Raw genomic sequence first — 11147 nt, 5'->3', positions numbered from 1 at the left:
AGAAACAGAAGCATAATGTCACAGGTGATAATTACAAGTGTCAGATGCTGCTGAGTGGTAAAACAAGTTGAGAGAAAGAAGGTCATTAGATTTGGAATAGGTGTGAGGCCTGTGTGATGACAATCAACCACCTAGCCCTTGAGATGGTTAAGATGCTACTTGAGAAAATGTGTGCAAAAGGCTTAGTGTAATGCTTGGTGCAAAGGAGATGCTTGTTAAATAGTTACTATTACCACCACTGTTTGAAAGGAAGGAAAGAAGGGACACATAATCCTTCCCTGCGGGTGAGGGAGACGACAGTGGAACAGAAATGGCTAGGAAGGCCTGATCTGCAGCATATTTGCTTCCTGACGAGTTTTGGCTTGTTTCTGTCTGAACCTGTGCTCATGGTAACTGCACAGGTCTTCAGCGAATGTGCTGGTGTGTGTGTGCACGTACATATGTGCACACAGTGACTCCCCAGGATGGGGCTGTGTGTGGGCAGCAGCAGACCAACATTGTCTTCCTCATGTGGCTCCCTTGCCAGGGTTTTATAGCTTTCCCTGGAAGGATGAGCGCCTTGGTTTGAAGAAAGAGAGATCTATTTCCAAAGCAATTAAAGGCTTGGCAGAGATGGTCAACCAGCATGCCCACTGGTATAAATTGGGTTGGAGGGCTCATATCACTCACTCCTTATCTTTTCTCAGGGTCCCTAAATAGCTATTCAGGATGAAACTGTGACCCACTCCGCCTGATACCACTGCAACTTGCTCCTTTGAAAGATGATTAAGAAATTATTAAAAAGTATTTTTAAACTGTTACTTTAACAAGAGTGAGGTCAGAGCCTTTTACATAGCAAAGTGGGTACCTATTCATACATTGCCGTGTAGGTTTTAGCTTCTTTATATAGTTCAGCTCGCAGGTGCCTGAACACTCAGTGTAACTATGAGCAGTACATCTTGGGCTGAAGTTTTTTTGTCAGTGAAATGTGATGAAATCTGCCTGTTGCCAAGATCCTGCTAAGAAATCTCTTCCAATTGTGCTGGTTGACATCATTAAGTAGTTTGCAAAAGAAATAAGTATATTCCACCTGATGAAATCAGCCACTGATTCTGTATTTGCATTTGACCTTATTGAATTGCTTGAGTTTTCACGTTGTGACCTTCTCACATGTTAACTGGCAGAACTTGAGCAGCCATCTTGGCAGACGTACAGTGTCTTCTAAGGCGGGAGACAAAGGGGTTTTTCATCCATTATTAATTGATGTTACTCTTTTCAGCAGACCAAACATGATTCTACTGTACAGCTGCCAAAATTGTTCCAGACCCCAAAAGAACAAGTCATTCTTTCACAAGTGTTTCTTATTATTTACCTAACTTAACAAACGTTTCCTTTCGTTTTTCAGCTCCTTTGGGGTGGGGGGAGGACTAATCATTTATATATGAATTGGTATACACCAACTGAATATTTTTGATGAACAACACTTCCAGCCATTTTAGTAGCTCCAAGAAATGGTCTTATTCCAAGAGTGTTGAGAGATTTGACAAAAGAGTGAGTGAGCCTGAGCACCATTCTGCTTTATCCCTGAGATGTGATCACAGGCTAGAATCAAGTGTCTCCGAAGTTCTCCCCTGGTGGTCCTACAGTTAGTATTGGAAATTTGATTTTTGTTTCCTCCTTTGATCCTCGCTTCCCCTTACTCGTGTTCCTGTGATTTATAGGTATCCAACTGGTTTGGCAACAAACGAATCAGGTACAAGAAGAATATTGGCAAGTTTCAGGAAGAAGCCAACCTCTATGCTGCAAAGACAGCCGTGACAGCCGCGCACGCAGTGGCCGCAGCTGTGCAGAACAACCAGACCAACTCGCCCACCACACCGAATTCTGGTACGTACGGGTGCTCACTCCCTCCTCAGCTCAGGAAGCCTGAGGCCACACAGCCCCACCTCATGGGCCAGGACACAAGAGTCATACTGAGGACACAGTGGAGTCATAAAGATTTCTATTAAAATGCAGGCTTGTTCCTGGAATCAGTGAATGAGTGGATGACCAGAGGGCCTGTAAACCTACTGTTCATAGTGAGTGCCACTCACTACCAGTAGAACCTGGAACTTTCACACTTAGAAGTGGTTTTTAATTCAGCAATGAGGCCCAGTGCCATCCCTAATGATTATTTTAACTATATTGTTCCATGTGTCATTTTAAAATCCTTAGTGGTCTGTCAAAGAACAAGTGAAATAGCAGAAGTGAGAAATTGACCCACTGCTGTGAGTAATGAGGCGGGAACACTGGGGTTAGTACCACAGTGCTTTCTCCCTGATGTGACTGCAGACTCGAGTCTGAGGTCCTTATATCTCCTCAGCACCTGTGCTGACTTGGTAGGCTCAGCACGCGGTTAGCTGATCAGGACGTGGTTAGCTGTGAGAGATATGGTAGGTAGTACATGGATGCAGTATCTTGGCTCCTTATACAATACATTTTGGCAAAATTTTTTGTGGCATTTTTGGTGGAGTTGGAAACGTTAAAATTACAGGGAACTTGAGTAGCAACGAAAGATGTGCAGCTAGCCTAAACAGATGGGCTGAAGAAGCAATTCAAGGGGCTTTTCTAAGGAGATAATTTAAATACAATCTTTAAAAATTCAGAAAGGGAGGGTTTTTTGTTTCTTTTGATGTCTTCTTTTTCCCTCCATCCCACCCCCCAAGTTCTTTTTAATGGAACATGGAAACTGATGAAAGTTAGGCAGAGTGGATGGCTAAAAAAGAGCTTCAGGGACTTTCTGGAGGGCTAGTGGTTAAGACCGGAGAAGGCAATGGCAAGCCACTCCAGTACTCTTGCCTGGAAAATCCCATGGATGGAGGAGCCTGGTAGGCTGCAGTCCGTGGGGTCGCTAAGGGTTGGACACGACTGAGCGACTTTCACTTTTTACTTTCACACATTGGAGAAGGAAATGGCAACCCACTCCAGTGTTCTTGCCTGGAGAGTCCCAGGGACGGGGGAGCCTGGTGGGCTTCTGTCTGTGGGGTCGCACAGAGTCGGACACGACTGAAGTGACTTAGCAGCAGCAGCAGCAGTGGTTAAGACTCCACCCTTCCACTCCAAGGAGCACGGGTCAATCCCTGGTTGGGAAATAAGATCCCACCTGCTGCTTGGCATGGCCAAGTAAATAATAAATACCTTTTTTAAATAAAAATAAATAATAAAAAGTCTGGAGGAATTTTTTTTTTTAAGCTTCAGAAAAATATTTCTTCTCTGGGTAATTGTCCACCATGACAGCTAATGATGGTGAAGAGCTCGCTTAATGACAAGTCCTGGAGATAAATGAAAACAAGGGGATAGTTCCAAGCCAGCTGCCGGGTGTTTCTCTGTTTTGATTCTTCCTTTGTTTCATAGTTGGGTTTCCCCATCGCTAAGACTTTTCTAGATGCAAAATGAATCACAGGACCTCACTCCTTGCAGTTATTCTCCATCCTCTTAGATCTAGAAATGCTTTATGTTGTACACAACCTCTCCCTTCTTTACCTCTTCTCCTTTCCCTGCCTCTGGGTCTTTGAGGATTATGTGTGTAGCTCTCTGTTATTCAGCTACTTAACTCTTTCCTTTCCAGGTTCTTCTGGTTCTTTTAACCTCCCAAATTCTGGGGACATGTTCATGAACATGCAGAGTCTGAATGGGGATTCTTACCAAGGGTCCCAAGTCGGAGCCAATGTGCAATCACAGGTAGGAGAAATGCCCCAGCTGGGGCCTTTCTAGCAGGGTAGGGTTTGGGCTCAAAACTCCTTCCTCTCGCCCCATGGAAGTGGTCTGCACATTGTGCAGAGCCTGTGCTGGGTGCTTCCAGATGTGACCCATCTGCCCCACCATTTAATTGAATGAGAAGTCAAGTGAACAGTGACTTTGGATGATTCAAACCTTATACACTTTGTGAATGCATTCGGCTCTGGCTTGAGCTCATGGAGAGGGGTTGGGTGCATCTAACTTCTGTAACAAAATAGAACAGAAAAATTGTGTGTGCCAGTGTGTGTATGGTTCTAAAACATATTACTCTGTTTCATTTCTGTATTTTTTTAAAGCCAGAATACAGAAACCTGAGTTCTTAAAGTATATTCCAGGTTCAGCTGTTTTTCTAATCCTCTTAATGGAAAGCAACTACTTGTTTTTATGCATATTTCGGGGGGGCATGTGTGTGTGTGAGAGAGAGAGAGCCAGTATATATATTTATAAGTAGTTTTCACCCATAGCCACACACATTTGGTTGGTGCAGATGAAAAGTTTGCATTGCCATGAAGCTGTTATTGTTTAGCTGGCATGAAAAACAGATGTATGAGTTTAAATATGCAAAGAATTGTTGAAATTTTGCCAGTCACATTTGATTGATAAATTTGTCTCTCATTCAAGATGCTAAACCCTCGTGGCACACATAATTCAAATTGTTTCCTTTTGTAAGTGATGATGTTTTAATAGTTTGGGGATGATGAATTTTGTTTTGTCTCACTTCTAGGTGGATACCCTCCGTCATGTTATCAATCAGACGGGAGGCTACAGTGATGGCCTTGGAGGAAATTCACTGTACAGTCCACATAATTTAAATGTGAGTACTGTGGGGAGCAAGATTTGAAGAGCTGTAGGAACAGTGTCAGGTAAACAGTGACTAATAAATAAATTAATGGCCATTTGACTTGGCTTCTCATCTTTCTGGCAAGTGGGGGAAGGCAGCAGCTTTACTGTACTTTTATGAACCTAAACACTGATGTTACCTTCATTCCATTAGAAGTCCTCACAGAGGCCCGGGGTAGCTGGCCTTCTGTCATCAATAGAGACTTAAGCATTAGCCCATTAAGATGCCATCTTCTACTGGCCGTGCTGTGTTCCAGGGAGATGGTGAAAACAGGTCACTTATCTTAGATTCGAGCAGTAGGAAAAGTTCCCAAACACAGCTCAGGTGAAGGGGATGAGGGCCCCAAACAGACTGACAAACCAAGCTAAACAAAGACTCCTGTTCTTAAGAGCAACTTGCTACATTGTTAGTGTCCAGGGTGGAACATGCTCAGCCTTTTTAATGGCCTCTCAGTTGTCACATATGGAGGGAATAATTTAAACTTTTGTAACCAGTTGACCACAGCTTTATTTTTCCTCCCACCCTGACATGGATGGAAAATAGCAAACAAAGCACCTGAAAGGTAGTTGATGGGGGTGGGAGAAGGGGAGATTGGGTCCCCAGGGTAGAGAGGTAGACAGAATCTAGGATTTCAGACTAGGGAGGAAATGAACTGCCCAACACATAGAGTCAGAAAGAAAATAGATAAAATTCTCCCCTTTTAGGGCCTAGCTTGCTCTGAGAGTAAATATTAATGATTTAAAAAGTGATTGAGGATGTTCAATTGTAAAAGGAAAAAAGGACCATTAAATACTCAAATCTTTTACATTGGAAATGTCAAATCTTTCTTTTTGGGTTTATAAATAACTCATAATAACCCACAACAAACCATATAAAAAGCCTTTTAGTTGCATTTCTCCTTTTTCATTTAAGTGTTTTGAAATGCTTCAGAGAATGTGCGATATCCTTATCAACATGATAAAATATGAAACTGTGATTGCCTGCAGCATTTTACAGACATGAATTCCATCTTCGCTGATGAGGCTTGATAAGGCGCTGTTGTATAATACAGTGCATAATCTCAAACCACCAGAGTAAGGATTAATTTATTTTGAAAAAAAGAATGCTTGCTGACAACCTCTCCTCCAGCTGCCACGCTGGGTAAAAATATTGTACATTTGTTGTTTATAAATTTGGATAAAAGAGGAATGATGTTTACTTCAGATGGAATATCTTTAGACTTGTATCTGCGTAAGAGTTTTTCTTTTTCTAAGGAGATTTTCATACCTGAGGGGTGAGAGCAGCTTACCTTTGAGATAGAAAAGAGGATTTCTTCACGTCCACACACACACATGCTTGTCAGCATCCAACCTACACAGCTGAGGCTTTGAAGCTAGACCGCCATAGCTTTATTTATTTATTTATCTTCTAACCTGGATTGAACGCACCTCCAACCTGGAAAACCCTTTTCCCTTCGACTCTGGTCATCTCTGAGGTAGTTTGGTTCCTCTCTGTACCCTCTCCTCGCCATTTCTCTGTGGACCTACGGGGAGGAACAGGTGCCTTATATTCAGGACCCTGCATTTAATCTGAAGACTTAGGGGTTCCCTATGAACAACATATTGGGAGAAGGAGAAATTCCTAGCCCAGGGCTGGGTGAGGAATTTAGACAGAGTTCTCAGTTAGCCTAGCGGCACAGGCCTGAAAAGAAGACATTTTGGGTGGACTCGCGAAACACGTTGCAGGTGGATGTGAGCGAGGCAGGCGGATGTGCGGGAGGCAGGAGGAGACCCCCCCGCCCCGCACCCGCACTGGCGCGGGGGCTCCGGGTCTGGGGGCCGAGCAGCAGGAGGCCGGTCTGTGCCGCAGGCTCTGGGTGTCAGCCAGCTCCCCTCGCCATCTCTCCAGAAAGGTCCGCCCCGTCACGTCCACTCAGTGTTCCCCAGCTCACCAGTCCAGCACCTCCCTCTTCTTGACTGACATAAAAATATGTAGCGACAAGCTGTCTGCCACAGCAGAAATCTGATCAGACATTGATTTCAGCAGTTGCCTCTATAGGCTGAGACATAAGGCAAATTTGTTTCTGAGCACTGTTACTGCCGGTGCAGGTCTAAGGCAAGAAGGGCCAGCGGCCTGTGAGGAGCGCTAGCAACAGCCCAAGTAGGAGCCCCACTTACAGATAATTGGAATCTGGATTTGAATAGTGTGTGTGCCTCCACAGTTCATGCATTTTCATTCTACACGATCCTATTTGGAAGGAAATTCTGGCCTTCATTTTCCAAGGGTTATAGGACTGGCTGTCAGGCATGTATAGAAAAGGTTGGGGGGGACTTCCTCTCTGTGGAAACAAGGATTAAGCCGGGTTGAGGTTTGTACTTTGTGGAGCTCAAGATCTTGCCAAAGCATTTCATTGAGCTTCTCCATCACTCCCTTCTTACAAGATTTTTTTTTTTTTTTGAGTCACTTGATTTTTACCAGCAAATCAAAGACTGAGCGAGGTGCCAGCTCCAGACCAGCTGATGCCCTCCTTCAGCGTGCTGACTTATTGCCAAGTCTTTACTTGGTAGGATGGATTTGTTTTACATGCATTTAATCCCACTTTAACACATGCTTCCAACTCCTGCCAAAGTGGGTTTAGAAAATACATTTTGCTAATGCATCTTTGCTCTCACGTTGTCATCAGGGTATTTTCAGTCAGGGAGTAGAATTAATATGGAGACGTGCACTGATGAACTGTGCTTCTCCTTTCAGGCTAATGGAGGCTGGCAGGACGCAACAACTCCATCTTCTGTGACTTCTCCTACCGAAGGCCCAGGAAGTGTGCACTCCGATACCTCTAACTAATCTCCGGCAGCACTTTTCCCTGAGCTGTGCATTCAGAGCAATAGGAGGAAAAGGAAAGCGCTTTTTGTAGCCCACCATCTACAGCTTTACTGTAAAACCCTGTCTTATTAGAGAACTTGGTAAATCTGTTTTTTAAGGAATCATAACCATTTGTATTTATACTTAAAAACACACAATGTTAAAAAAGCACTTTATCCAATTAGGCCAAGGTTTAACATTGTTGACAGTCCTGTAGCTATTTTATCATAATTTATTATCAATATTTTACATGAATGGTTTCTCACTTGCCAATTACTTGGCCTTAAGGGTAAAAAAGTACCATATATGCTAAACCTCAATCGTTAAAGCAGATACAAAGACTCACCTCACCTAAATTGAACTTCTTGCATATTTCCATCGCAGACGTGGATTGTCCTTCTTTCATATCACTAATGGAGTTGGAATAAAGGAGCTGTTTGGCTAACTGTTAATGATGGTTGTGTTTAAGAATCTTCCTCGTCACATTTGTGTTTTGATTTCTTATGTTATAAGTAGATCAGAGACCGGTAGCATCTTTTCTCTCTCTGAAAGCACCAGTGCGCAGTCTGCTCGGTAATGACGTTATGGATCCAGATTGTTTTGAGAGATGGAGATCCTTGCTGCTGACACAGGTGACCACGCGATCCGTCTGGGGGGTTACGGTGTGCGCTAGGTGCTGCACAGACTTGTCAAGGTTTGCTCCGTCCTCTGGGCATCCACACAAAGGCCCTGCTCTCTGGAGTGTTGTATATAGTGTAGCAAAAGAGTATTTATACATCTCACCAATCAAAACACAGCTTTATTACCTCATGCGAACTCATACGAACCAATAGAATTTCAACATGTTCTGTAGCTTAGAGTGCTCACTTACTACCTCTGAACAATACTCACGCTGTAGTTTGTCTCTTTCTTATCTTTTTGCATCTTGTAATTAACTCTTTGTTTCTCTTCATAAAATGTAATGTACATTGTAATCTTTTAAAAGAAAAATCAGGGTTGCATCCGCAACTTTTAAAAAACTGAGAGTGGAAACATTGGGTCTTAAATTAACACAGGATCAGTAAAACTGTTGTAAATACTGAGAAGCATTTTGAATGTTCTTCATCTTGTTACTAATCCATGCAAAAAAGAAAAAGAAAAAAAAAAGCGATGACTAATTGTGATGCATTCAGATTTCAGTATTCAGTACTGTATATTTCACCCTGTGTAATAGGGCCCCTCTCCTTTCTCTCTTTTTGTATTGTATGCGATTCTGAAACTGATTGAGTCATGAAGATAATTTGTGGCGGTGATTCTAATGTATTAAAAACGTTTCGTGTTCCTTTCTAACTGGATTACGCCCTGGATTGAAAAGGTCTTCCTTGTGGTAGTTATATGTAGTTTCAAACATGAATAAACTTTTTGCTTTCATGATTCAACGCTGATGCAAGTTTCTTACCCCACCACGTGAGTCAATCTGTATAGGCAGAGGAGAAAACCCACCTAGAAGCTGGCCTGAGCGTGTAAATGCGTCACCTGTCAGAGAGAGAGGGACTCGGAGGTGAGTCCAGATGGGGCTGGAGTGGCTGACCACACTCTGCAGGCTCTCGGTTGGCTGCCAGACCACTGTGAGGTGTCTTCACTTGACACCTACGCTCTAAGAATACCACGAGGAAAATACCATCCCCGTTTCACAGATGAGGAAACTGCAATTCATAAAAGTTAAGCAGCTGCTGCAAAGTCAAAGGCCTAGGCCAACAAGGGCCATGCTTGGAATCCAGGTCTGTGTGTATTCTTGTAGCTCACTCTCTCCTGACCTAATGAGGCATCTGGCACCTGCTTAATGCAAAGACCTGTTCGGTAATTGTTTTTAATATTTATTTATTTTTATTTATTGGCTGCATGAGGTCTTGGGGCACATGGTATCTTTTTATTTTTTGGGTGGCGCAAGGACTCTCAAATTGTGATGCATTAGCTCAGTTGCTCCATGGCATATAGGATCTTAGTTCCCTGCTGCTGCTGCTAAGTCGCTTCAGTCGTGTCCAGCTCTGTACGACCCCATAGACGGCAGCCCACCAGGCTCCTCTGTGCCTGGGATTCCCCAAGAAAGAACACTGGAGTGGGTTGCCATTTCCTTCTCCAACGCATGCATGCATTCTAAGTCACTTCAGTCGTGTCCGACTCTGTGACCCCATGAACAGCAGCTCACCAAGGCTCCTCTGTCCACGAGATTCTCCAGGCAAGAATAGTGGAGTGGGTTGCCATTTCCTTCTCCACTTAGTTTCCTGACTAGGAATCAAACCTGCATCCCCTGCATTGCAAGGTGAATTCTTAATCTAGATCACCAGGGAAGTCCCTTGTTTGGTAATTTTTAAATAAATAATCAGTCTTGTCATTCATTTCTTTGTTTTCATAACTTCGGTGAGATACCAGTTTAGAACAAACGGAATTTTGTCCAAAAAGAGTGAGCTTCAGAAAAAAAACACAACTTCTCTTAGCATACCTTTGAAAACTAAACTGATAAAATATAAGACCAACTAGAGATCCTTTAGCCAGATTAAACATTGTTTTGTTCACATTGTCAGAAACACCATATGTTTATATGTCCATCTGCTGTGAATATCTGAAGCTTTGTAATAAAAGAAGTCGATAGCAGGTAATTGGCCTGTTTACTATATCTCAAGGAAATCGACTCCCAGGAAATCAGATTAATGTTAATCAGTTGCAGCAAATTGTCTCTGATAAATACAACTGTTTTACTATTTCAGTTGGTCGAGCCAGGCAAAACAAGGTCTAGGGCCACCGTTTGCATTAATCTTGAGGCAGTTACACTGTAAGAGTGAACTTTATAAAATAAATTACCCTCAAAACTGTCCTCCCTCGTGCAGGCTCTCCGCCTGCCTGTAGGAATCTCTCCCCTGGCTAAGCAGTTATTTGCATGATTCAGTTAGCTTATGGGTCAGCCTTTCTTTTCTTTGTACATAAAACCATTGCTACTCTGTGTGGTTTTGCAAAAATATCCTGTGGAAACCAGACATACATGCACACACAAACACATCTTTTTTAGAGTCTAGAAACATACATTTCCTGAGAACCACCCCAGGTATCCTCTCGGGCCAGCCTTGTGAGAAAAGCACATAGCGGTGTTAGAGGTTCACACGATGACTGGCAGCACTTAAGAAAGGAAGGATATGAGTCTTTATTCTGGGGAGCCCTCAATGAAAACAGCAATTGCTTTCCCAGAAGCTAGTTTCGGAGGCACTTGCACGTAACTCCCTCTCTGCTCTTCGGTACCCCTCTAGCGGAGGTCAGAAGCACCCTGGCTTCATAGATAAGGAAATGGGGGCAAGGCTTGGGCCCCAAGGCTCGTAGGTCTCCCTCCAAAGTTGGTGGAATGTATTGATCTGATAGATTTCACCAGGTACCTTTTTCTGGGGTAAGAAATAGGTTAGGCTGTCAATCCAGAGCACAGTGAAACCAGGCCCCGCCCTCAAGGGACCAAGATCCTGGACCTAGCCCTTGTTCAGAAAGCAGACAGGGTGCTGGAGAGACTGGTAGGTGTCTGAACCCCAAGACGGGAGAAGTGAGGATCCCACAACCCATTCACAAGTTCAAAGAACACAGCAGCAGGAAACCATCAGAAACACTCCATTGCAAATTAGGGGGCCTGTCCATGCATCCAGTTAGATGCACAAGGGTACATGGGGGCTTCTATGACACGACGTGTACT

The 11147-nt window shown here is 43.5% G+C and overlaps 1 protein-coding gene across 3 annotated transcripts in view; it reads left to right on the top strand.

The window, feature by feature from the left end:
• The window catches only part of PBX3 (PBX homeobox 3), a 227916-nt gene extending 219065 nt beyond the window's left edge, over nt 1–8851 (top strand). For 2 of the 3 annotated variants that reach the window (XM_055399132.2, XM_055399133.2), the window contains exons 6-9: nt 1701–1866; nt 3587–3699; nt 4481–4570; nt 7328–8851. In XM_055399132.2, the coding sequence (XP_055255107.1) occupies nt 1701–1866; nt 3587–3699; nt 4481–4570; nt 7328–7420 (462 nt within the window). In that variant the 3' untranslated portion in view covers nt 7421–8851. The remainder of the gene's footprint in view (nt 1–1700; nt 1867–3586; nt 3700–4480; nt 4571–7327) is intronic. The other variant, XM_055399134.2, reaches the window with a different exon arrangement.
• Nucleotides 8852–11147: the final 2296 nt, after the last annotated feature.

This window comes from Moschus berezovskii, chromosome 11 (assembly GCF_049115385.1).
Source record: "Moschus berezovskii isolate FMDL1 chromosome 11, NW_MosBer_1.0, whole genome shotgun sequence".
NCBI lineage: Eukaryota > Metazoa > Chordata > Mammalia > Artiodactyla > Moschidae > Moschus > Moschus berezovskii.
This window is presented reverse-complemented; position numbering and strand designations above follow the sequence as displayed.